This window comes from Phoenix dactylifera, chromosome 17, assembly GCF_009389715.1.
Source record: "Phoenix dactylifera cultivar Barhee BC4 chromosome 17, palm_55x_up_171113_PBpolish2nd_filt_p, whole genome shotgun sequence".
In the NCBI taxonomy this organism is placed as follows: Eukaryota; Viridiplantae; Streptophyta; class Magnoliopsida; order Arecales; family Arecaceae; genus Phoenix; species Phoenix dactylifera.
This window is the reverse complement of record NC_052408.1, coordinates 1,605,336-1,631,629: the sequence shown is the minus strand read 5'-3', so window position 1 is coordinate 1,631,629 and position 26,294 is coordinate 1,605,336. Positions and strand designations below refer to the sequence as shown.

The 26,294-nt window shown below is 44.2% G+C and overlaps 1 protein-coding gene and 1 long non-coding RNA gene across 2 annotated transcripts; one reads left to right on the top strand and one right to left on the bottom strand.

Moving 5' to 3' along the window:
• The first annotated feature begins 548 nt into the window (after positions 1 to 548).
• On the top strand, positions 549 to 10,444 carry LOC120104330. Its single transcript, XM_039115252.1, has 3 exons — positions 549 to 702; positions 8,784 to 9,739; positions 9,926 to 10,444. Exons 1-3 carry the CDS (start codon positions 549 to 551, stop codon positions 10,442 to 10,444), a joined length of 1,629 nt encoding a protein of 542 aa, XP_038971180.1.
• Positions 10,445 to 20,573: 10,129 nt separating this feature from the next.
• On the bottom strand, positions 20,574 to 22,857 carry LOC103698153. The gene is made up of 4 exons (XR_602669.3): positions 22,646 to 22,857; positions 22,394 to 22,482; positions 21,971 to 22,061; positions 20,574 to 20,820 (listed from the first exon to the last, which is right to left on the bottom strand). It is a non-coding gene; the product is annotated as an uncharacterized LOC103698153 (long non-coding RNA).
• Positions 22,858 to 26,294: the final 3,437 nt, after the last annotated feature.

Below are 26,294 nucleotides of genomic sequence, written 5' to 3'. Positions count from 1 at the left end.
GAAGAGGAGGAAGTCATGGCTGAAAATCAAACTTTGAAAGAGCTTGCTGCCCCTAATTTGAATCAACAGCCCTTATGCATAATGTTCCCTACTTTAGATGTTACTACTTTTGAATTAAAATCTAGACTAATACATCTCTTGCCCACTTTCCATGGCCTTGCATGTGAAGATCCTCACAAGCATTTAAAGGAGTTTTATATAGTATGCACGAGTATGAAACCGACGGGGGTGACTGCAGAGCAAATTAAATTAAGAGCCTTTCCGTTTTCTTTGAAGGATTCGGCTAAGGATTGGCTCCATTATCTACCATCTAGAAGTATTACCACATGGAACGAGATGAAAAGATTGTTTTTGGAGAAATATTTTCCAGCTTCAAGGGCGGCCAACATTCGAAAAGAAATTTGTGGTGTAAAGCACAAAACGGAGAGTTCCTACACGAATACTAGGAACGTGTCAAGAAATTATGTGCAAGCTGCCCCCATCATCAAATTAGGGAGCAGGTACTTATCTAGTATTTCTATGAGGGCCTTCTATCCACTGAAAAGAGCATGATTGATGCTGCTAGTGGAGGAGTTTTGGTGGATAAAACTCTAGAAACTGCGAGAAACTTGATTGCAAATATGGCGGCCAATTCTCAACAATTTGGCACTAGACTTGACCCTCCATCTAAGCATGTTAATGAGGTAAATATTGTTGGAAATTGTATCATAAATATCAATCGTCAGCATGTTGATGATTGAATTTTGTAAATGAATTGACAAATTAATAAAGTGTTATTTGGCATTATTCATCATTGCACATCTTCATATGAACTCTTATATGATGAATATTTTATGATAAAGAAGGATTTATCTTCAAGTTCTTAAAACTGTTCGCGATCAAATGATATGTTGTTACCAGGACGATAGCATTATCAAGATTAGGTCGTTGTGTGACATATACGTTGGTTATCCTTTTAACCAATGAGTGTGGAGACACTGGTATGCCACACAGGTGAAGTGTAGGAGTACATTTCACTGAACGTGACCAATTCCAGAATGCTCTACTGTCAAGAGATGTTCCGAGTGGATATGGGTATAAGTTTGGCTCTCTGACCTGAGACTGCAACCTGTGACTAGCGAGCAACTTATTGTACTTTGGTACCGGACTACCTAGATTTCTAATTCAGTAACGGAAGGTCACTAGGTGCAGTCAAGTACTTGCATAGTCAGTTGTGAGTCGAGATGGAATTGACCCCTCCTAGAAACAGGAGATAATGTCTTATCATTAATTTAGCAAAATCTTGGCCAGGGTAATTCCAATGAGGAGTCACGGGATATCTAAAGTTAATCACATAATGGATGTATTAATTATAGGGTTGACAGTGAGCTCTAAGTCATCCTGGCATTAGGAGTCAAAGGGATTGAATTATACAGTAACCATAGTCCAGGGTTACAGAATATTTGCTTCGCATATATTCGGCCTATCCGGATGTTGGGTACCATTGCTAGATGGTCACATCGATTAGTATAGAAAGACGTTCCTATACTACCGGCTTAGGTTCGAACCTATGAGGTCACACGCATAGAAGTTTCTAAGTTGATCAAATGGCTGATTGATGATTAACAATCATTCAGGGGTAATTTGGTCAATTCGATTGACAAATTATCTTAAGCAAAAGTTGCATTAAAATAATTCTTGAATTATTAGAGGATTAATTAGCAATTAGATTGCTAATGAACTCAATTTGATTGAGTAATTGGGCTTAGGTTGAGCTAAATTGAATAGGATTCAATTTGGGCTGCATCAGGTTTTGACCTAATTGGATTGGGTTCAACCCAAGTAGATTGAGCTTGACTCAATTGATGAGACTTGATCCAATTGGATTTGGCTTGATCCAAATTAATTAGAAGATCTTATTTGATGAGGATTATGAGGCCTCTATCCCTTCTTCTCCTCCTTCCTCACGTTCATCCTCCATCTCCTTGAAGAACAATCAAGGTTGAGTGTTTAGAAGGAGAAAGCTTCAGCCACGGCAGTGTTCCTGCGCGAGCTAGCACTCCCGCGAAAAACGATCTACTTAGGGCTTCACGTGTACTTCTCGTAGAGGCCATTCGTGTGCGTGGCTGCGAAGTCAAAAATCAAATCCACAAGTTTCTTCCATCATAAATGGTATTAATTCTATATTAATCTTTTTATTTTGGAGTCAGGGTCTAGGTCCGATTCCCTGATATTTTATCCTCCTTTGGGGCTCCTCACGGAGTTATCTCTAGAATCCATTCGATGGATATTCGAAGATTAATCGGAATAGAGTGTTTACCTTTCAGATCTGATAGTTAATTATGCATAAAAGTTTTAGCATAATTGTTTAAACGATTTCGGCATAATCCTATGTGCTCTAAATGTTCGTCCGATTCCTGTTTACCTAAAAATATGCTAAATAAATCGTTGTTAGAACCGACAAACAAAGTTTAAATTAATTTTACTCTTACCTTTTCTACTCGAAGAATAGTGGTTGTAAGAGGTCGATCCACAGGAAGGCGATTGGAGTTGCATAAAAATTAGAACATTTACTCGGATTCAAAATCGATTTTTGAATAACAAAAGAAAAATATTATGTCGGGGATGATGATAGATTCTCTAGTCTACCAGAGAATCTTCTTTATTTAAAAATAATAAAAAGACAAGTACTTAGAAATCAAAAAGCATTTATAAATTCATGAAATGTTTAACTATTCAAAGAAAAATTTTGGCATAAATTAAAATGGATGAAAATAAGTGCTAAGAAGATCAAAAGCCTAGAATATAAATTGCATAAAAGAAAATTTAATGTATTGCATCAAAGAAGAATTAAAAGATTGCATTAAAAAAACAGAAATTAACTTGAACCTAGAACAAGGATTGCATAAAAAAGAAATGATAGATTTAATAAAAAAAAAATTCATTACAAATAAAAGTGGAGATTGGAAGCCTAATGTTTCTTCTCTTTTACAAATAACATAAAAAAAATAAAATAAATAGCTTCTCCCTCCCGTTAGAACATAAAATATATTTTTTTATTCTTTTCTTCCCCAAAAATAGAGCTTCCTCTGTTTTTTTCTTTCTCACTTCTCTCCCCAAACAGAGCCTTTCTTCTTCACGCTCCCGTCTCCTCCTTGGACCAGCCGGCCACCCCCCACTCCGAGCTCTCTTCTCCTTCCCTCTTCCTCTCCTTAAATAGGTCGCCCACCCCCTGATGGACAGCGACGAATCCCTTGATGGAGGGGTAACGGATGCTTGATCGATGGGGATCCGATTGCTTGGGGGCTGGGATTTGGAAATGGAAGGAGTAGCCGATCTCGGATGAGCCGCTGGGTGCTTGGATCACGGTGCTTGCAGACGCGGAGGCTTGAAGCGTGGGATGCATCACCGGCGTCAAAGGAGGCAGACTCAGGAGCTTGATCTGTGGGATTGCTTGGATGTGGAGGCTTGATACGTGGAAGATGAGTACGGACGGGAACTTGGGCTGCTGGCAGTGACGTGGACGAGCGGATCGTGCGAAGGAGGCTGAGCTAATCGTGGAACAGGCTGGGGCTTCCTTCACGGATGGCTGATCTAGGAGGGGACGCGATGCAGGGGCTCTCGAATCCAGAAGAGGGGGACGCGGTGCGGGATCGCCAGGAGGAATGCTTCATGGATGGAAGAAGATCCATCTTCTTCTTTGGCCCACGGACGGATGCGGGATCCGTGATGAACGCGGACGGGCGCTTGGGATCATTCCTTCTCCCCTGCACGGATGAAGCTGGAGATTTGAGGGAGATAGGCTGATATGGATTGAAACTGGGACGAGCAGAATGGAGCTTGGCTGCGTTCGAACGGGCGCTTAGATCTCGCTTGACTGAATATGGGTCATGTGCCAGTTTCTGCAATGGAATTTGATTTTGGAAGAAGGTCTGGGACTTTCTTTGCCCTCCTGAGAGAGGAGCTGGGAGACACCAAGTTTCGTCCAATTAGTCATATAGATAAAAAAATAGTGTGATATGAAATTTGGCTTGTAGACGGACGGACTTAGTTCGTCACGGGTCATCTATTCTGACTGGAGGTTAATTGCAAGTCTTTCAAGTCATGGGTCACCCAGCACCTCATAGTTATGATATGGTCAAATTAGATTTGCCCAAAATTCTTTCCAAAAGCACAAAGAAATTGGACCCGATTTAGAACCCGACCCCGACTCGAACCCGACCCGATCTTTAACCGGGTCGGATCTGGGAAGGGATCCTTCTGAAGTCAAATTTGTACTCAATGTGCATTTTATCTCTAATTTATGATAATCTGTGTCAAACCCAAATATAATATTAATCTAGTGAATTTATTATTATCGGTTAGCAATAACACTAATTTTAGTGACATGTAGGTCGCACTTTTGTGCTCTCATCACTTAATGTGCTAATTTCTAGATTTGATCTTGTAAGCATGCATGAATTAAATTGTTTGATTTATTTTTTTGCTATATTTTTGAAACTTAAAAAGAACTACGTATGGCTTAATCCCCCTTATGAAGGGGTACGTAAGCAACCCGATCAGGTTCAGCCATGGTTTTCAAAAAAAAACAATTCAGCATGCTTAACACCGAAAACCTAGGATTCACTTTCAGTGGTATCAGAGCCAGGTTTATGTTTAAACTTTTATGTTTTAATTATTGCAATTAAATATGAAATCATTAACATATTTAGATTAGATCTAAAGTATTTTTTATGATTGATTTAATTGCTGATTATGCATGATTAAGTAGATCTGAAATTTTGGATGCATATGATGCATGTTTGTGTTAGGATTAGTAACATCTGAAATCATAATATTGTTTAGATTAGATCTAAATAAAGTTTATAATTCATATGATCTCTGATTTTAATGAACAAATCAGATTTGAAAATAAAAGTGAAAAAATAAATACATAAGATGTATTTTGTTTGAATTAATTCATGTTGTTATGTATATGTGATGCATGAACATAAAACATAATGACTTAAACATGAATTAAATCTGATTACATGTGATTAATTATAAAAACTCAGATCTGAAAATATGTTTTAAGAACTGAAAGATTGTAATTAATATGTAATTAAAAAGAAATATGCAATGATCAAAACTTTCATAAGTCTAAACTTAATTGAGAATTAAGTGTTATGAAATAGAATTGTAACTCAATTAATTGACATTGCATAATTCTTTGGGCATATGGGTTAGCTGAATCAAGTTCCTAGGATTGGGTTAGACCTAAGGTTAGAATCATACATGGACAAATAGAATTAATTGATCAAATCTAATTAAGTAGTAACTAGATTAGGTCAAGAAAATTTTAGGTCAATTTACAATAGTTGTAGATGGATCAAGTCCATGTTTTTGATTAAACTAAGATGGAACTTGATTTAGGCTCAGAGGTGTAACTTGAGTCATTTGAGTAATCAAATCGAAATTGATTAACCAGTCGATGCCGAAGGTAAGTTTGGCAGTTTTGACCTGTAGTTTTTAATTGGGAGCTACTCACACTGATTTGTCTTTGTCGAGTTAATGGCATATCCCTTCCACCGATCTCATTTACCTGACCGACATGGTCAATCACATTTTGATTGGATCACTTAATGATTCGAGTTAGTCCATGCCTATAAGAAAAATTAGTTTGACTGATTTAGGTGCCTCCTTAACCGATTTCAGTCTAATCTGATTTGGTGAAGTCAGTGGAAAAAATTAGACTAACCGGATCTTCTCATCTATCCTAATTATGAAATTCTCTAAAATTATTAGGTCCTTAAAATGAAATGGTTATGGAGATAACTAGGTCATAGCCTCCCATTAAGTTGGGTGATAATGGGTTCAATGTTTTGATAATTATTGGAGGCGCCACACGCCTGATACTTATCAAGCATTAAAATTATCATTCAATATATGATGAGTTAAGTGCACCTTCAATAGGCGATCAGGTGAGCCGAGCCACACTCGGGCTTGGTCGTCTATTAGTTGATTAGACTTAACACTATCATTTAATGGTTGGACCTTATTAGGGTATTCGGTGGAGGCACCACACGCCTGCCGAAGAACCTAGGGCAAAATCATCACTAAAAGTTGCTTGGTAAAGCAATTGGTTAAGAACCTACCAATACGTGCATATAGGTTGGCCGAGCCATACTCGGGCCTATATGCGATCTATTGGGTTCTAGTACCCACTAAAGAATTAAGAGTAATTTTTCGAATTGGAGGTAGAGGCTACCAATTTGTATAAAATAGTGGGAGTATCTTTAAACTAAAGTCAAAGTCTACTGTGTTTAGTCAATTCATATACTAATAGCCAAATTTTCTTTTATACATAAATGGTCACTAATTTGTCACTTCGCTCATTATTGGATAATGACAAGTTGACTGGTCCCAACTTTAATAATTGATATAGAAAACTGAAAATAGTGCTAGAGCATGAGAAGATCCTTTATGTGATAACGGATCAAGCACCTGAGCAGCCCGCTGCTAATGCATCAAGATCGGCCAGAGACACTTATCAGAAGTAGCTTAGTGACCGGATCACTGTTCGATGCATCATGTTGGCAGCAATGAGTGATGAGTTTAGTAGGCGTTTTGAGAATACGCAGCCGGAAGATATCATTCAAGTATTGAATGAATCATTCGGCATTCCTGACGACGTTGAGAGGCACAAAACTAGTGTGCCATCTTCAGCGCTCGAATGAAAGATGGGACCTCGGTAACTGATCATGAACTGTACATGATTGAGTTGATCGAGCATCTAAGCTCTCTTGTCTTTTCCCTTCATGATCGATTGGGGAAGGATGTCATACTAAACTCATTGCCTGGATCATACCGTCCTTTTCTCACTCATTTTCGTATGACGAAACCTGTAGTGAATTATCACCAATTGTTAGGGTTACTATAGACATTTGAGAATGATCACCAACTTCTTAAGAAGACAGTGAACTTAGTGGGAGGTTCATCCAAGGGTCGCCCCTTTAAGAAAGGAAAAAAGAAAAATAAAATCCAAAAGAAACAGGTGCGCCATGCTCAGCCTAGTCAGAAAAAGAATAAAATGGCTGATCAGAGCAAGGCGGAGTGCTTCTTCTGCAAGAAGCAAGGACATTGGAAGAAAAACTGTCCTCTTTACATTGCATCCCTCGATCCGAACCGGCCTAAGAAAAGTAGGCAATCAGTTGCCAATCAAGGTACTTATATGATAACACCTTGCAATTTTTCTATTTGTGATAATTCGACCTGGGTATTGGATACAGGTAGTCCTTTTAATATTTGCAATTCGTTGCAGGAGCTACAAGTTAGTAAGAGGTTTGAAGAAGAAGAAAGGTTCCGGAATGTTGGAGATGGAAGACTAGTTCCAGTTCTAGCTTTAGGAATTCTTAAACTTGAATTCAGCTCTCATGTAAATGTCCTTAGTGATTGTCACTATTGTCCAAATTTTCTATTGAATATCATTTCTGTAGGCCTTTTGGCCAAAAATGGTTCTGAAATATCAATACAAAAGGATTATTTCAATGCCATTTGGAATGGTGTTGTAATGAATGGAATTCTGAGTAATGGCATTTACATTTTGTCACAGCCTGTTCATGTAATGTATAAATCCAATAAGCACCCTAGAATAGATAATGTCATGGATGTCTACCTTTGGCATCATAGGCTAGGTCATATTAACAAGAACAGGATGAACAGGTTAAGTAAAGAGGGAATCCTAGATGTTAATGATTGTGAATCATTGACAACCTGTGAATCATGCCTTCTTGGTAAAATGACCAAATCACCTTTTATCGAAAAAGGTGAACAAGCCAGTGACATATTGACCCTTGTACATTCTGATGTATGTGGGCCAATGAGCACAAATGCTAGGGGTGGGTATTCATATTTCATTACATTTACAGACGACTTTTCTAGGTATGGCTATGTCTATTTAATGAGACATAAATCTGAATCATTTGAAATATTCAAAGTATATCGTAATGAAGTAGAAAAACAAACTGAAAAAAGTATTAAAACTCTTCGATCAGATCGAGGAGGTGAATACCTCTCCAGTGAGTTTTTGACATATCTAGGAGAAAATAGGATTCTCTCCCAATGGACTCCTCCTGTTACACCACAATATAATGGTGTATCAGAAAGGAGAAATCGAACTCTGTTAGACATGGTTCAATCTATGATGGGGTTTGCGAGTCTGTCCATATTCTTTTGGGGATATACACTTGAGTCAGCCTGCTACATTCCAAATAAGGTTCCAAGTAAGTCGGTAAATAAAACACCACATGAGATATGGACTGGACATAAGCCGATGCTCTCTCACCTTAGGCTTTGGGGGTGTCCGGCGTATGTCAAACATTTGAAAACAGACAAACTTGAACCCAAGTCTGATAGATGTTTCTTTGTTGGTTACCCTAAAGAAACTAAAGGATATTACTTCTACTTTTCTAAAGAACAAAAGTTGTTCGTAAGCAATATAGCTATATTCTGTCACGACCCCTGCCCTGTTTTGGTGGGCTACCGCGACGGTTCTAGGGTGCGGTAGGCATAAGGCCACCAGCCACCACGTAGAACCCTACTACCTATCAATCATCAATAAATCCTGAAAATTTTGGCATGATGCATGCATAAAATAATCACCTTTCCTATATTGACCTGTTAGGATTATCTCAATACATACAACAACACTACCTGTCAGAGCAGCAATCCCATAATCTGTCACATAATAAACCTGGCGAAGACCCCGGAGCAGTCATGGACCCTACACGTTGACGGCTCCTCAACCTCGGGGGGTAGTGGAGCAGGCCTCATCCTCACCAGCCCGGACGGGGTGGTTGCAGAACAAGCTTTGCGCTTCGAGTTCCCCGCCTCGAACAACGTGGCGGAATACGAGGCGCTCGTCGCCAGGCTCAAACTGGCTAAAGAGCTGAAGGTTGAAGACCTGAAGGTCTTCAGTGACTCCCAACTGGTCGTGAACCAGATTCTGGGAGACTTCGAAACTATGGAGCCATCGATGCAGAAATATCTCCAGAAGGTGCGAAACCTCACCTCTACTCTGAGCTCCTTCAACATTCAACATATTTCTAGGTCGGAGAACCTGAGGGCAGACCAACTGTCGAAACTGGCGACCTCCCGCATGAGCGAACTTTCCAAAGCAACAATGCTCGAGTATCTCCAAACGTCCAGCACAGAAGAGCCTGAGCCGATCCTCTGCATCGAAACCGAGCCAAGCTGGATGGACGAGCTCATCAGTTATCTGCAAGATGAAGCTCTCCCTGACGATGAGCTCGAGGCTCGCCGAATTAGGCGTCTGGATTCCCGATACGTATTCTATGATGGTAAGCTCTACCGGAGATCCTTCACCTCTTCCCTCCTCAGATGTCTCCACCCGTCAGAGGCGGACTATGCTATGCGAGAGGTTCATAAAGGAATTTGTGGAAACCATTTGGGAGGCCGAGCATTGGCCCACAAGATCCTCCGCCAGGGATACTACTGGTCCACACTTCAGAAGGATGCAACGGACTTCGTCCGAAGGTGCGATCGGTGCCAGCGGAACGCCAACATCCAGCACCGACCCTCGGCCCCGCTGACCTCGATCGGCGCCCCCTGGCCATTCGCTCAGTGGGGAATTGACATCTTGGGGCCATTTTCTCCAGCGACCGGGCAGAGGAAATTTCTAGTCATCTCTATCGACTACTTTACCAAGTGGGTCGAGGCCGAGCCAGTGGCCCGGATTACTGAGCAAAGGATGCGGGACTTTGTCTGAAAGTCGATAATTTACAGATTTGGACTCCCCCGCATCCTCATATCTGACAACGGCCACCAGTTCGACAACATTCATTTTAGAAAATTCTGCTCCGAACTCGGCATCGACCACCGCTTCACCTCGGTCGCCCATCCACAGACAAATGGAGAAACCGAGGTAACAAATTGCACCATTTTGCAGGGACTCAAGGCCAGGCTCGACCGGTCCAAGGGGCAGTGGGTTGAGGACTTATACAATGTTCTCTGGGCCTACCGGACTACATTTCGACTACCTACCGGCGAGACCCCCTTCAACCTGGCATATGAAACAGAGGCTGTTATTCCTTTGGAGATTGGACTCCCCTCACCGAGGGTGGAGTGCTACAATGCTGACTCCAACTCCTCTCAGCTCAGAAACAATTTGGACCTCGTTGAAGAGGTGAGGGAGGCCGTCCGAGTCCGTATGATGAGATACCAACGGAAGACGGCGCAGTACTACAATGCCAAAGTCAAGGCCAAGTCTTTTAAAGTGGGCGACCTCGTCCTTAGAAGAGCTGAAGCTTCTCAGCCAACCGAGCAGGAAAAAGTAGCCCTGAATTGGAAAGGACCTTACCGAATTATACGTGTCCAGCGGCCCGGAGCATACAAGTTGGAATCCCTCGAAGGGACCCTCATCCCGCGGAGCTGGAATTCCGAAAACCTTCGGATGTACTACCAGTAGAACCCTAAGGGGTCCTCGGTGATCGAGGACATGAGTCCCATCTTCTCCTCATGATAATCTGCAGTTTTTTAATCATGTTGTGTTTCTCTTGATATTGGGATATTTGTGATCCTCAGACTACCCGACCAAGCCCAGATGCCCGACTCAGCTCGGATGCCCGACCGAGCTCGAATGCTCTAGTCAAGCCTGAAGCACCTCGCCGCGCCGATATCGAGCTTAGTATCGATCTCCCTCAAATACCTCGACTAAGGTCGGAACGCCCCGAGTGTCGATAGTGCGTTCCCAGACCCCTCGACCTCGGAAAGCGTCGCAGGTCGATAGTGCGTTCCTAGATCCCTCGACCTTGCACAAGATCTCTCGACTAAGATCGGGATACCCCGAGTGTCGATAGTGCGTTCCCAGACTCCTCGACCTCGGAAAGCATCGCAGGTCGATAGTGCGTTCCCAGATTTCTCGACCTTGCGCACGATCCCTCGACTAAGGTCGGGATGCCCCGAGTGTCGATAGTGCGTTCCCAGATCCCTCGACCTCAAAAAACGTCGCAGGTCGAGAGTGCGTTCCCAGACCCCTCGACCTTGCGCACGATCCCTCGACTAAGGTCGGGATGCCTCGAGTGTCAATAGTGCGTTTCCAGACCCCTCGACCTTGGGAAGCGTCGCAGGTCGATATTGCATTCTCAGACCCCTCGACCTTGCGCATGATCCCTCGACTAAGGTCGAGATGCCCCGAGTGTCGATGGTGCGTTCCCAGATCCCTCGACCTCGAAAAGCGTCGCAGATCGATAATGTGTTCCCAGACCCCTCGATCTTGCACACGATCCCTCGACTAAGGTCGGGATGCCCCGAGTGTCGATAGTGTGTTCCCCGACCCCTCGACCTCGGAAAGCGTTGCAAGTCGATAGTGCGTTCCCAGACCCCTCAATCTTGCGCACGATCCCTCGACTAAGGTCGGGATGCCTCGAGTGTCGATGGTGCGTTTCCAGAACCCTCGACCTCGAGAAGTGTCGCAGGTCGATAGTGCGTTCTCAGACCCCTCGACCTTGCGCACGATCCCTCGACTAAGGTCGGGATGCCCCGAGTGTCGATAGTGCGTTCCCAGACCCCTCGATCTCGGAAAGCGTCGCAGGTCGATAGTGCGTTCCCAGACCCCTCGACCTCGAGAAGCGACACCAGGTCGACAGCGAGCCCGAGCTCCCTCGATCTCATGCTCGATCCCTCGACTAAGGTCGAGATGTCCCGTAAGTCGACAACGAACCCAAGCCCACTCGGCCTAGGGAAGACATACAGGGTAGAGCCTTTGCGCCCCCCCTAACACTCGACAACGACAGAGGGGTGGCACCTATGTGGATTCCTCGACGACAACACTCCAGCGAGAAGCGGACTACGGGCCAGAAAGCGCCCCTAAAAGCTAGCCGCAACGCAAAGCGCCTGGCTCCAACAGTGCAAGAGTGATCTCCAGTCCAGTCCATACAAATCCTGCCGAATGAGGACTCGGCCGAGCCCAACGACCTCGAGCCTTAATACACTAGCCGAGCTCGGAAGTACCGAAGCACTTGCCATAAATTTTGATTCTGCTTGTTGGTACATCGACCAAGTTCGAGACTGACAGCCGCGAAATGCCCCAACGTTAGTTCGATCTGCGATCTCTTCGGAGACCGACCCTAAAGCTTTTATGAGCTTATACCCGGGAAGCCGGATCTTCTGGAAGGCAGACCTAAAAGACGAGCCCCTTTTGGAGCCTAGAGTCCGAACACAGCACTTCGGCGATTCGGGAGCCGAGCTCAAGGGCTCGGCAAAATTTGAACTCGAGCTCAAGGGCTCGGTGAAACGTGAGTCCGAGCTCGAGGACTACACGAGTTTTCCTAAAGTACATTGGACCTAAGCTTAACTGCCTAGCAAACGTGGTCGGAACCTAAGTTTATGGACTCAGTCGAGTCCAAAAACTCGGAATGATTCACCGAAAAAAATTCAGCCCAAAAGTTTATATGCTACGAAGGAAAGGATATGAAAATTTGGAAAAGGCGAAATTCTTTACTGATAAAAGCCCGAGGGCTGAGTACAAAACCAAGGATCTGTACAATGAGTTCGGAGGCCGACCTCGTTTACATAGAAACAAAAAAAAAGGGGATAAACAAAACCCTAAGGGGCGGGCGCAGCTCCGAGGTCATCCGCAGCAGTCACCTCGGCGCGCTCTATCGGAGCTCTCCCAGGTTCATCCGCAACAGGGGCCCTGGCCTGGGTCTCACCAGCAGCTTCGAGGGCGGCATCAGAAGCTCCTTTGGGATCCCCCTCGGCGGGAGCCTCCCAAGTGGCCTCCTCGGCTGCCTGAACTTCGGCCCCAGCCGGGTCTTCAGGTGCATCCTCCTCCTCGACCCCCGCTCCAGGTTGGAGCAGATTGAGGTCGAACTCGGAGCAGAGTCACCTCAGTTGGTTGCGAAAGTCTTCAAAGCCACGAATGAGCCCATCCACGGCCTCTTCCTCCAACAGATCGTGGAACTCTTCCGATTCCCGGAAGAGTTGCACCGCGTGCTGAGCCTCCTCCTGGGCCCTCTTGTCGCGGGCCTCGAGCTCCTCGACCTTAAGCTGGGTGTCCTTCACCTCCTGCTAACGGATGGTGAGCGCCGAGCGAGCCTCGGCCAGACGGGCCTCGGCAGACCGCACCTCCGATCTGGCCAGAGCGTGCGCGGCCTTCTCCTCCTCGAGCTCCGCAGTTAGCGCTCGAAACTCGTCCTCACCGGCCTCCGCTCTCGCCAGAAGCTCCCTCCGTGAGACTTCAGCCTCGCTGAGCTTCCTCTCGGCCACCTCTTGCCCCCACAGACACCTTCGGGACCGGTCCCGATAGTATGCCGCTATGGAGATCAAGGTATCGATCTCATGGAGATGCTGTAGACAGAGCAGAGAAAGTGAGCTAGGGTCAAAAATAGAGCACAAAAAAAAGAGAAGAAGAGGCTAGGCGAACTTACCCAGACGGCGGAACGACGAGTCTCATCCAGGAAGTTACTAAAACTCATAGCCCGGATCTCGGCCTGGTCGGCCGGGAGCAGCACGACGCGGAAAATCTGTCGTGCCGTTTCGGCATTATTGAGGGCCGAATCACCCTCGAAGACTGCCCAATCAGGGCAGTAGGGCCTCCTCTCCTGACGGCCTTCGCCCTCCGAGGGACCCGGGAGGCTGGGCCTCGCTGGGCTCGACGGGGACGGCCTTGCAGCCCCTTGGCTGCTTCCCGACTCGGGCCCTGAGTGCTGAGATCGGACGGGCGGCCGACCCGGACGCTGCGAGATGGGGGCCAGGCATGCGAGCGCCGCAGAAGCCCCTGCAGAGCTCGAGCCCCTACGGTCGGAGCTCGGGACCTCCTTCCGAGCGGGTCTGGAAGATCCGGCTTGGGCTGTGCTCGCCTCAGCACCCACGCCAGCTGAAGATCTAGCTTTCTTCCTCGGCTCAGGCGGGGCCCCACCAATCTCGGCTGCCCTCTTTCAAAATCGAGCGTAGAGGGTTGCGCTCTTAGTCACCATCTTCGAAACGTCTGAAAAGGCGAGAGAGAAAAAGTTAGAATGTTAGAGAAGGGACAAAAGAAGAGTAAAACGAATAAAAAAAGGAGAGAAAAGAGAAGGAAAAAACCACCACTACCCTTACCCTGAGGGCGCGCCGAGCTCAGGCCAACATTGACCAGAGCATCCTCGCTTACGAGGTCATTCAGCAGAATATTCTCCCCGAGGCCGCAAAGAGCGTCGAGGATCCCCTACTCGCCCTTGGACAATCTGGGGAGCTTGTTGGCGGTTTAGAGCTGGGCTTGCTCCCACCGAGGGTCGAACCCCCACGCCCGCTCGAAAGACAAAAAGAAAAACTTCTCCTTCCATCCATCAATGGATGTCGGAGCACCCCGGAAGAGTGGCCAACCACCCCGAAGGGCAAGGTAGAGCCACTCTCCATCTCCCGGGTTGGACTTTAGCAAGAAGTACCACCGGAAGATGTTTACGGAAGTCGGTATCCCCTGCGTCAGGCACAAGGATAAAAAGCCGATAATCATCGTCCACGCGTTCGGAGCAACCTGCACCGGGACGACTTGATATGCCGCCAGGAGCTCGTTCACGAACCCGTAGAGGGGGAATCGCAGGCCGGCCCAGAGTGTTTCTAAATACACTCCGATCCAGCCCGGAGGAGGTCTCGTTACCCGATCCTCCGACCCCGCGAGTCCCAGACGGAACTCGCGCTGAGGAAAGAACCATTCCTCAGCCATCTCTACCTCCTCACCACTCATGGTGGACCCAACTTCGTCCGGACCACGACCCATCCCAAAAGAAAATAGGAGAAAAAGAAAAGGAAAAAAGCGAGCGCAAGAGCCCCCGAGCAGACGAAGGGGAACACCTACTAAGGTCTTCGCCGGAGACGTTGAAGGATTGGAGAGGAAAAACCGAAATAATCGCTTCGGGAGGCCGCCGGGAGAAATGAGGGAATGGAAGAAAGGGATACCAGAGAACAACAAGCGATGGCAGCTGTTACGGGGGAACTCAGCCACCATGCCCCACGTGACCGACACGCGCGCCCAAGAAGACTACAGCTGCCCCTTGATCCAGTAACCCGACCCCGAGTCGGATATCTTCGGCTTCGCAGCCCGACCCCGAGTCGGCTGCCCCTTGATCCAGCAATCCGACCCCGAGTCGGCAATCTCTCGACAACGACAGGCTGTTCCCCTGAAGCACGCCACGACCCTTTGCTCCACTACTCCCTGCAACGGTCGTATCCGGCGCTGCTCCACGATCTCCTGTAACAGCCGTACAAAGCGGAGCTCCACTACGCCCTGTCACGGCCGTACCCAGCGCTGCCCCACGACGCCCTGTAACGGCCATGTCAGTGGCAACTCCATCGTGCCACACAATGACCAACCCCCCAGAAGAACCCCCCAGCCTGGTATATATGCTGCGGGGGGGAGAAGGGGGGAGGTAAGCAAGAACTTCCAGTGCATTCTCCTACTACCTGCAATTATCTCTCCTTCTCCTCCAATCTCCTCTGACTTGATCGTCGGAGGGCCCCCACTACCCCAGTGGTGGTGCGAGGCTTGCTTGCAGGTTTTCCGGTGGAAAGTGGAGCGTGATCAACACCAACCAAGGCGACTCAGACGGAACCCCGTTCACACCGCTGTGCCAATCGTTCTCGGTTTGGACCACCAGCAACAGTTGGCGCTAGAGGAAGGGCAAGCCTCCTCTCTCCATTGACTACCCTCCAGGACTGTGGGGGCCCGTTGGGGTAAAACCTGGCCGGAACCTTCCCGCTGGGGGGCTATGTTGTGGGGGGGGGAGGGGGCCTTGAATTTAGTCCCACATCGGCTAGAGCGGAAAAGTTCCGTGCCTTATAATGAGGAGGGCGAAGCCTTTTCCTAACGAGGGCCCCTCCGAGGAGGGACAAAACCGTGAGGGTAGGGGTAGTACCTCCGCGGCCCCCCGCGCCGTCGGCCGGGGTAGTACCTTCGCGGCCCCCCGAGCCGTCGGCAATCCCAAAGCGGACAATACCATATCGCTCTGCCGAGCTGAGCTGTTCCAGCACTCTCTCGTTCAGACGAGGGCCCTTTTGTGGGACAAAACCGTGAGGGCAATCCCCCCGTCAGCGCTGGACGCGCGGGCCGGAAACGTCTCCCTCCGTCAGCGCTGGACGCGCGGACCGGAGCGCCCAAAGCGGACAATACTTCGTGGGGGACGCGGTCTCTTTCTGCTCGGCTCGGTTGGGACTAAGGCTGTTGCCGGGGTGAAAATCCCGCAACAGATGGCGCTAGAGGAAGGGACGTGCCCGACCCCCTACGGACGTGCCCGACGTTCTCGACCCGGGGGTTCCTCCAAGCTGACCTTCTGTATTTTGTTCTTTTCTTTGTGTGTTGGCGTTTTGCCAAGTTGTATGGGTCTCGGCCCTGAAACAATGAAAGTTAATGCAAATAGAGTTTCTTCATTTCACTTTCGTCCTTCTTCTTTTTAACTCTTGGTAGCGTCTCGCTGACTCCCGACTCTTGAAATTCTTCTGGCGCTAGGCCAGGTATCCGAGGGTTAGGCCTCAGGAAATTCTTCCGGCGCTAAGCCAGGCATCCGAGGGTTAGGCCTCAGAAAATTCTTCCGGCGCCAAGCCAGGCATCCGAGGGTTAGGCCTCAGGAAATTCTTCCGGCGCCAAGCCAGGCATCCGAGGGTTAGGCCTCAGGAAATTCTTCCGGCGCCAAGCCAGGCATCCGAGGGTTAGGCCTCAGGAAATTCTTCCGGCGCTAAGCCAGGCATCCGAGGGTTAGGCCTCAGGAAATTCTTCCGGCGCTAAGCCAGGCATCCGAGGGTCAGGCCTCAGGAAATTCTTCCGGCGCTAAGCCAGGCATCCGAGGGTTGATACAGCGTCAACTCCCATACGCCATAAAGAAGACGGGGAGCTCGAAGCGCGCGCGCCTCTCCGAGGGATGGCGGCAATCTCGAAGCATCACTTCCTTCACCCGTTCCCCTTCCGGTTCCAGGCTCGGAAGTGGGGGGCTACTGTTACGGGGGAACTCAGCCACCATGCCCCACGTGACCGACACGCGCGCCCAAGAAGACTACAGCTGCCCCTTGATCCAGTAACCCGACCCCGAGTCGGATATCTTCGGCTTCGCAGCCCGACCCCGAGTCGGCTGCCCCTTGATCCAGTAACCCGACCCCGAGTCGGATATCTTCGGCTTCGCAGCCCGACCCCGAGTCGGCTGCCCCTTGATCCAGCAATCCGACCCCGAGTCGGCAATCTCTCGACAACGACAGGCTGTTCCCCTGAAGCACGCCACGACCCTCTGCTCCACTACTCCCTGCAACGGTCGTATCCGGCGCTGCTCCACGATCTCCTGTAACAGCCGTACAAAGCGGAGCTCCACTACGCCCTGTCACGGCCGTACCCAGCGCTGCCCCACGACGCCCTATAACGGCCATGTCAGTGGCAACTCCATCGTGCCACACAATGACCAACCCCCCAGAAGAACCCCCCAGCCTAGTATATATGCTGCGGGGGGGAGAAGGGGGGAGGTAAGCAAGAACTTCCAGTGCATTCTCCTACTACCTGCAATTATCTCTCCTTCTCCCCCAATCTCCTCTGACTTGATCGTCGGAGGGCCCCCACTACCCCAGTGGTGGTGCGAGGCTTGCTTGCAGGTTTTCCGGTGGAAAGTGGAGCGTGATCAACACCAACCAAGGCGACTCAGACGGAACCCCGTTCACACCGCTGTGCCAATCGTTCTCGGTTTGGACCACCAGCAACAGCAGCCAAACAGAAACCCATAGGACCGGGACGGGGGTCTATATAGACCCCCCCAATGGCCCGGATCGGCAAGACAGAATCCCGCCTCCCGTCCGGATCATGCTACGCGTCGGCCCCGAAGACCGAAGCGGCATATCCAATTTGGATCGGTGCTTTAAATACAAAATCAGGGAAGCGTCCCTTCGGGTCGTGGAGCCCCATCATGAGCCCACGACGCGAGGATGCTTCGAAAAGCGAAAGGATGTCGCCCCATCATCTCCCATTAAGAGCGCCTTGAAGCGCGCGGAGCGCCGAAACAATTCAAAATTTCCTGGCCTACAACACGGCAAAAACGGCTACTTCCCACGCCCGAGCTCGCAAGCGGCTCGAACTCGAAAGTCAGGGGTAGTGTTGGGGAAAAAATAAGTTGCTCCGGAATATATGACTGCGTGGACAGCACGTGCCTGAAGGCGCCCGGCTCGGCGTCCGACCTGGAGGCGCCCGGCCCGGCGTCCGACCTGAAGGCACCCGACCTGTCTACTGCGGTCACATCCACCTACAGTACGACCATGAGCCATGCCCTGCCACCGCCATCAACAATTAATGTGCATGGCTCCTGCAGACCTTCAGCTTACTCAATAATTAATACGCATGGCTCCTGCAGACCTCCGGCTTACTCAACAATTAATGCGCATGGCTCCTGCAGACCTCCGGCTTACTCAACAATTAATGCGCATGGCTCCTATTATCTACGGATCTCAAGTCCTCCATGGCAAATCAGCTCGGCTGCGTCCGATCAGCCATGACAACTCCCTAGCTCTGGCCTGATCTCCTACGGCAAGGCATTAACTCACGCGATCGTGCACTAATTCATGCGACATGCTTAATCGTATGGCAACTTCGCCTTGTCACATCACAGGTAACCCAGTACCCCTCTATAAAAAGGGAACCCCTCCATCTTAGAGGGGGGACAGAAAAACTCAAAACTTGAGACATTGATTCCCCTGTATTTTCTCTCTCCATATACACTTGCCCCCTCTGACTTAGGCATCGGAGGGCCGGTGCCGGAAACTCCGGCCACCGACTTTTTGCAGGCCCCACGGAGGACGCCGCCCGCCGACAGACCACTACCCGCCAACCCTCACCGAAGCTCCTCCTTCTCAGCCGACGGCCGCCCCCGGGTCCAAATTCCAGCAACAACTTCCAAATTCTAAGTTTATATTCACTTTTATTGCATAGCCTGCGTAAAGCTTGTGCTAGGCTCCAAGCCTGTATTAGCCTTTTCTGCATCAAAGCATGGTTTTCCTAGTTTTTTTTTTCTTGCTAATAACTTTTATTTTGGAGACCTTCATTGTTTTGCGATGCAAACATACTAAGTTAGGATTTTTGTTTAGGATTTCAATTTCTAGTTTGCTTTGACTCCTCACACACGATAAAAGAAGAAATTCTAGTTGCTTTAAAAAAAAATTTTGCTTTCGAACTTCTAGTTGCTTTCCAATACAAATTGTTTTTAAAACTTTCGATTCTATTTTTAAGTAGAATAAGATGTACATTGCTCTAATTGTTACTTCTTGTCGAAATGAGTTAAGAGAAATTAGCAATGCCAATTCCAAAGTTGAACACCTTGAGTCGACCCAGTTGATCGAGGTGATGATGGAAGCCTTCAAACAGCTCCCATAGATTGTAGACAACCCACTATGAATCCACCATAGCAACAATCTCAGTTCAGGCCTGCGATGACCAGGAGTTCTTCATGCCTGAATCACCGCAATTCTATCAGAAATCAGCAATGGCTTTCCAAGATTGGCTTGCCTCCATTGATGACTATTTCAGTAGGCATCGTCTCTTCGACCAGAAACGAGTCCAACTTGCGAAGGCGAGGCTGAAAGACCCAGCTCCCTAATGGTGATCGACCATCGAAGACGACCATGTTCTTTGTTGAGAGAGACTTAATGCGGCATGGGATAAGATGGGGTGACGTTGGAGTTATGCTAATAACACCCGAAGTCTGAACCGAAACCGTGCGAGAGTACCAGGAAGAAAATTCGATGAGCTAACTTTCCAAGTTCCACTCAGAGAAAACCGGGAAGTAGTTAGTTGTTTACCCAACATGGCTATTATTAAAGAGAAACGCAAGGCGTTGCTTTGTTTTATTTTATTTTTAGAAAATATTGGTTTTGCTAAGCAATTCTTAGAAAGGATAATTCCAACATTTCAAAGGCCTTATAGAACCTAGATAATTATACTATTTTTGGATCATGCCATCATTCAAGAAAGAGTTTTCAAAGTCACAGCCACACAGGAGCATGCTGCTATTTCTTTCTTCTCTTCAACGGTTTTGCTTCATTTAACTTTTACACCTCCACAAATATGGCATCATCGGATGTTGTGAGGACTCATGCAGTGGTGTGTTTAGTCTCATATTAGTTATTCACTGGATAGATTTTGGGTACTTATGCAGGATTAAAAAATCCAAATAATACCTTCTAGCTAACTATCTTGGATGAGCTCCTAGGTTATTGCAAATGGTATCAGAGCGAATCCGACTTATAACCTATATGGACTAAGAAACACTGTAGCACGGATCCATTGGGGCTGACCACGAACTGATCGTGGAGCTTGTGATTAGATTTGAACCCTTAGTCTGACGAGTTAGTTTGATGAGGACGTTAGGGGTTAAACGAAGAAGCATATCAGGACTCATGCGAGCATATGTTTAGTCCTATATCAGTTATTCGTTGGGTAGATCTTGAATACTTATACAAAATTAAGAAATCCAAATAATATTTTTTGACTAGTCATTTTGGGTGAGGCCTTAGATTGTTACATATGATGCTATAATCTCAATCTTAAAGTCCTTGTATGATGTCTCTTATACAATTATCTCGTGCCAAAGCTGGAGGTGGTCAATCTCTTGCCTTCATTTTGATTTGTCAAGATTTTTGGAGATATCAATCTGAACTAACATGTACAAAGTGATAGTTTGCAGGTACAATCATCTCATTTCTCTTAAAAAAAATAAAAACCTCTCTGAATCAATGATTCACAAATGCTACTAAAATAGTGATAATCAACTAGCCAAAAAAATCAATGGATCACAACAACACTCGCAACATTCGTCGACGACGCAACAACAACATAGAACCGCAAGGCTGCATAGTTATAGAAGAACATATTAAATCAATTAATATGCAGATGTATTACGAAATAACCACATAAATGTTCTCGATTATATTAAACAAAATATTTTTTTCCACAAGTAAATATATGAAATGATTCTACATGTGAACAAATATATTACATCAAGTGCAAAAGGATTGCAAAGGTCATAACTTTACATGAATGTTACCGAGACATTTTGTCCCTATTCCTTATTAATTAATTAATTAATTTTCTTCTCGAGTACCAAATAATTATTCTTTCCATTATTATTTTCCTTTTCTTTAATTAAATAAATGCAATATGTCAAAAAAAATAAAAAGGAATTTTAATATATCTATGACACAATGCAATAATATAATATTCATGATCCTCATATCATCTTTTTTACATTGATCATGAATGGCGTTTAAGTCCTTGGAACGGTAAACATGTATTATAAGCTACACTAATGACATATTTAATATTTGGCTAGCTGTGAAACAAATTAACATATCTTGTATTTGATTTCATATATCATGAAACAAAAATAGAGAATAATTAATTAATGGTTCACAATGTCTCGCAATAAATGGCAATGATACATGCATGATTATTTCAAATTGTAATAAGGCAATTCTAATAATGAGACAACCTTCACAATGGTGTTTTAACTTGTTTTATTGAATTGCTTCTTTTGATATTGCACTTGAAACTAGTAGATTATTGCCAAGTTCTATATGCAAAGAAATGCGATGATAAATTAGCATATTTTTTATTTTATAAGCATGTATGTCGCACTACTTGCCATGCTTTCCATGCTACTTTAGCCGCATGAGACAAAATTGACAGACAAATGTCTTTGTAGTACAATATTAATACAATGATAATTTTCCTTCAAAATAAATTGGTACAAAGATAATGTAGATGTTTATAAGCTCTAGCATTCAGCACACTTAGCATTGAATGTTTGGAAAACATAAAAAAAGGTACAAATCTAGTATTAGGAAAAGTTTGCATTTGTAGTGTAAATTTCACTCAAAATGTTTGCTATGTTATGCAGTTTGTAGCTTATCGAATCGTTTTACTAAGTGGATGTAAAAATCTTGAAGAAAAAGAAGAATTAGAAATTTAAGAAGAGATGTAATCGAACAATAAACATACCATCCTGCTAAAAACCCATTGTTTTTTTTGGATGGAGGAGGAGGAGGAGCATATTGAGGTGGAGCCATTACAGGAGGCCCCTGATAATAACCTACATTCAATAATAAGTCTGTGAAAATGAAATCAAGTATTAAGCCCTGTTCCAACTATTTGAGGTTATTTAAAAGCCACAGGATGCTTGTTTATATATATATATATATAAAGAAAAAAACAAAAGAGTCCGGAAGGAGAAATTAATAAACATGATTGAAGAACAAGGCCTCAGTAAAATGATTGCAAGAGAACCCCATAAATACATAAGACAAGATACAGATTTTAATTAAAAGAAATTTGATTTAAGTTATGGTTTTTTCTCTCCCTCAAGGGAAATAATCAAAGGTAATATCAAACAAGAGATAGGATTTATACAGTAATTAGAATTACCTTGCGCAGGGTATGGTCCGTAAGGATTTGGTTGGTGGTAGTGCCTTGGATCATACATCTTTCAAGTAGCATAAAATGAGAATTAGAACCTATAAGAAAGATAAACGAAAAGTAATGAGAAGATGGGGCTGTTTGCAGAGTAGAACACGAGATGTAAAGAAACACAAACCAACTTATGGAGAAGGAAGGGGCCTCCGTTTCATAAGTCTCTCACTAAATTTTGTTGGAAACAAGAAAAAAAATTAAACTAACCAATAAAAGGCCCCATGGCCAAGGAAATGGAGATAAAGACCCCACAGAGGAAGCTGGTGGCTTGAAGTTAATGCTTTGCGGGCTTGGCTTTTCACCTTCCTTTTTTAGTGCTTTGGTTTAGAGGAAGCAATGGAAGCCGGGCAACCAACTCTGTGGGAAGGGTCCTGGACCGGCCATTTTGCAGCCATGAGGTGGAGTGGTTAGGAAGGCTAAAAAACTAGAACTCCAAATTTGGAGGAAGGTTTGCAGCACCTGCTGTAATCTTGTGCTTTTCTTTTTCTTTTTTTTTCTTTTTTTTTTTGTATGCATGGGCATCGTACTCCCAATCCGATATTGCGAGCTGGGTTGTGATAATCATCATATTTCCACAGACATGTAAAATATCTCATCAAAATATCATAAAACAAGCAGCAAAATTAAATAATATTATTTAAATAATTTTAAAATTTAAATAACCAAAATCCAAGCTTGTATCACAAGATTTCAATAATATCAAATAGTTTTGCATCATGCTTAAATAAATCTTAATTTAAAATAAAGAAACCAAACCTCTACTTCTAATCATTCCTCCAAACAAAATTCCGTTTGGTTCTCAAAATTTGAAAAAATACAATAAGATATCGAATAATAAGCTAGACTATTTAGTAAGTAATCAGCATGTGTGTACGTAGGATCATAATGGTGTGTGTGTGTGGTAGAAGGATGTGGGTGTGTATGTATGTGTGTGCGCATGCCCATGCATACGTGCATGCCCATGTGTGGGTGCAGGTGTGTATGCATGTGCATGTGCCTGTGCGTGCAAGTGCAAATGGGCTTACGGCTTTTATCACCATTGGGGCCCTAGAAAACCAAATGCTTGAGAGCTAAATTGAACTCCTAAACATCAAGTATAACACAAACCTCTTAAACTACTAAAATAATATTTAGTAATGATTTAAAACTATGATTCATTTTATTGGTACCGGTTAAATTGAATTAATTCTATCAGCTTATAGCGTTTGAATAGTCAATTTTTATCCTTTTTGATAGAAAATTTGATAATATACCTACTTCATTTTATTCTTTTCAATATTTTATAAACTTTATTATGTAAAATAATTCAAAGGTATTAGTTAGTTCTATTAGTTCTCCACATTTTCCAATCACATATTAATTAAATAGTAATTTATATTTTTTTAGAAAAAGTTGATTGGAATGTAGATCCATATGATTTAAAATGCAATAATTAAAATGATATTTACCAAGCTATTCATATTCTTTATTCTTTGACTAAAAGATAAAACATAAATATATTTCTTTTTATTCTTTTGCATACTTAAAACTTTATTATTTAAAATAATTTAAATTGATATATTTTAGTTATTTTAAAGTAAAAGTGATACCTCTTAGCCTTTTAACTATTAAAATTTTGAAAATATGCGTAAAGTAAACAAAAGAATTTATTTTTAATATACATAGCTATTATTTAGATCATGTGGATATACAATATACACTGTTTCTTAATACTAGAGTAAGTATAGACTAACCATAAATCCAGTATTTTTTTCAAAAAAATGAAAACTTAACATGTGATCTAAAAAAATATCTAGAATTATTAGAGCTAATCCGTAAGTTTTAATTATTCTAACATTTAAATTTTGGAAAATATATAGAAGAATAAAATGAAGTATGTGTTTTGCCTTTTTTTGAAAAAAAAATTACTCTTTAAATGTCATAAACTAGAAAAAATAATTTAATTAATCAATATAAGTAAAATGAATCATCATCTCAAACAATGACATAATGCTGACCAGGTGTTTTTTTTTTTCCTTTTTGCTAAAACAGGAGTATCATGCATAGCATATATGAATACAGCTAAGAAAATCAAGAAGCAGTACATCACGGAGAGTCGTAAGCAGTTCCATTGGCCTCTCTAAACGTGTTTCGCCTGAAGCACTAATCCGTCAAGAACTATAACCTGAATATCTCTCAAAAGGAAGGTGTTTAACACCTAATGAGGAAGGTGTTTAACATGTCTATGTTTCAATTGATGGTTAGAGAATAAAATAAGTAAAATATAATTTTGCAGGGATAAATATGTATATAAACATATAAACATATACTTCTCTTGCTGGTGATTAGTATGTCACGTGGGACAACTATGGTCGCGTCCATTGGGGATGATGGCTTGGATCCTTTGAGCCAAACAAATATTACCCAATGAGGAGGAAAACAGACAAAAGAAAAGAGATGAGGAGCAAAAAAAAAAGGACGAAATGAAAGCCAAGAAGCGAGGCTTAAGAGAGCGGGAAAGAGCATCATTTGGGCGTTTCGGGTAGGAAGCTGTCATGTCACAAGATAATAAGATTGGTACCTACCTAGAGAAAGGAAAGGGGGAAGTGAAGGAAATGGTAGTCCCAAAGAACATGGATGGAAAAGGATGTGCCTCTGCCTTGAGTGTGAAGCATTTGGCACTCTTTCAACTAGAGAACGTGGAAGTCCTTGCATAGAAAAAGCAAGAAAAGGACTTGCATGAATTGGACGATGGCTTCACCTTTTTCACTCTTATTAATTACCATCAAAACAAACAAGGCTGTTGCACTTGACCACACCTAAAACTTAATATCAATTAATACTACCTCATGAATAAAATACATTTTGATCTCCTCAAATTTCAATATTCTCGCATTTCCCCTCCTACTTTCAAAATTTGCAATTGAGGCCCAAATTTCAATATAAAAGAGTAAAATACTCTTATATTGTTCGAGGGAGGGGGAACCACTCAACAAATGAAGACTAAACTTATCACTCCCGACTCTTTCCTTTTTCACCACTATCTTATCATATTGCATTACGCCAGATTGATCATCCCTACCATCATCAACGTCATCACCGCCATCCATATCAAAACAAATCAAACCGACAACCCAAATCCTAACATTGCATCCATCAAACACAAGAAAGTAATCAAACAAATCAGCAAATAATCAAACAAGAAAAATATATATCATGAACAACATCATAACGACCCATGGAATTCACAGCAACGCTACCTCATCGTTCCATTGAGAACTAGGATGCTGAGGTAGCAAAACAAATAATTGTAACCATTACGGTACATAAGCCTCATACTTGAGCTAATGCCATTCCTGGATGATGGAGAAGGCTTGGGCAACCGCGAGGGGCTAAATCGAAGATTGGGCCTATTAGGAATCATCGAAAAATGATGAATTGAGCATTGAGATGGTGTACAAACATCAATGAAAACTTGCAAAAATAGAAATAAATATTTAGACCGAACGTACTACTTAAGGCACTCTCTTAAAAACAATTATTTTTCTACTATGTAGATGATTTTTATGGAAATTATTATCAACAGGATACAAAACCCACATACTAGCTACATCTTAGGTTGCACTCCAAAAATATAGCACACCAATGCTCGTGAACTTTTCAAACAAAAAAAATTAAGTGAATAATAATAAGAAGAAGATACCGTGTTAGATGAGATGGTGTGAAAAAGAGGGAATGTAAGAGAGAATATTAGCCTTGTTAACTTGTAAAAGAAAGAGAGAATATGAGGTGACAGAAAAATTATTCTTATCTACCCAAGCACATGTAGAAGAGAAATGCTTCATAAAAGAGATATAGCTGGTCAAAGTTTCAAACT

Bases quoted from the DNA above. Each gene is read 5' to 3' on its own strand.
- LOC120104330 (XM_039115252.1), top strand. From the start codon at position 549: ATGATTGATGCTGCTAGTGGAGGAGTTTTGGTGGATAAAACTCTAGAA. The intron at 703-8,783 runs GTATCATAAATA...GTAGTGGAGCAG, and splicing joins GGTAAATATTGTTGGAAATT to GCCTCATCCTCACCAGCCCG. The intron at 9,740-9,925 runs GTCTGAAAGTCG...ACCATTTTGCAG, and splicing joins AGCAAAGGATGCGGGACTTT to GGACTCAAGGCCAGGCTCGA.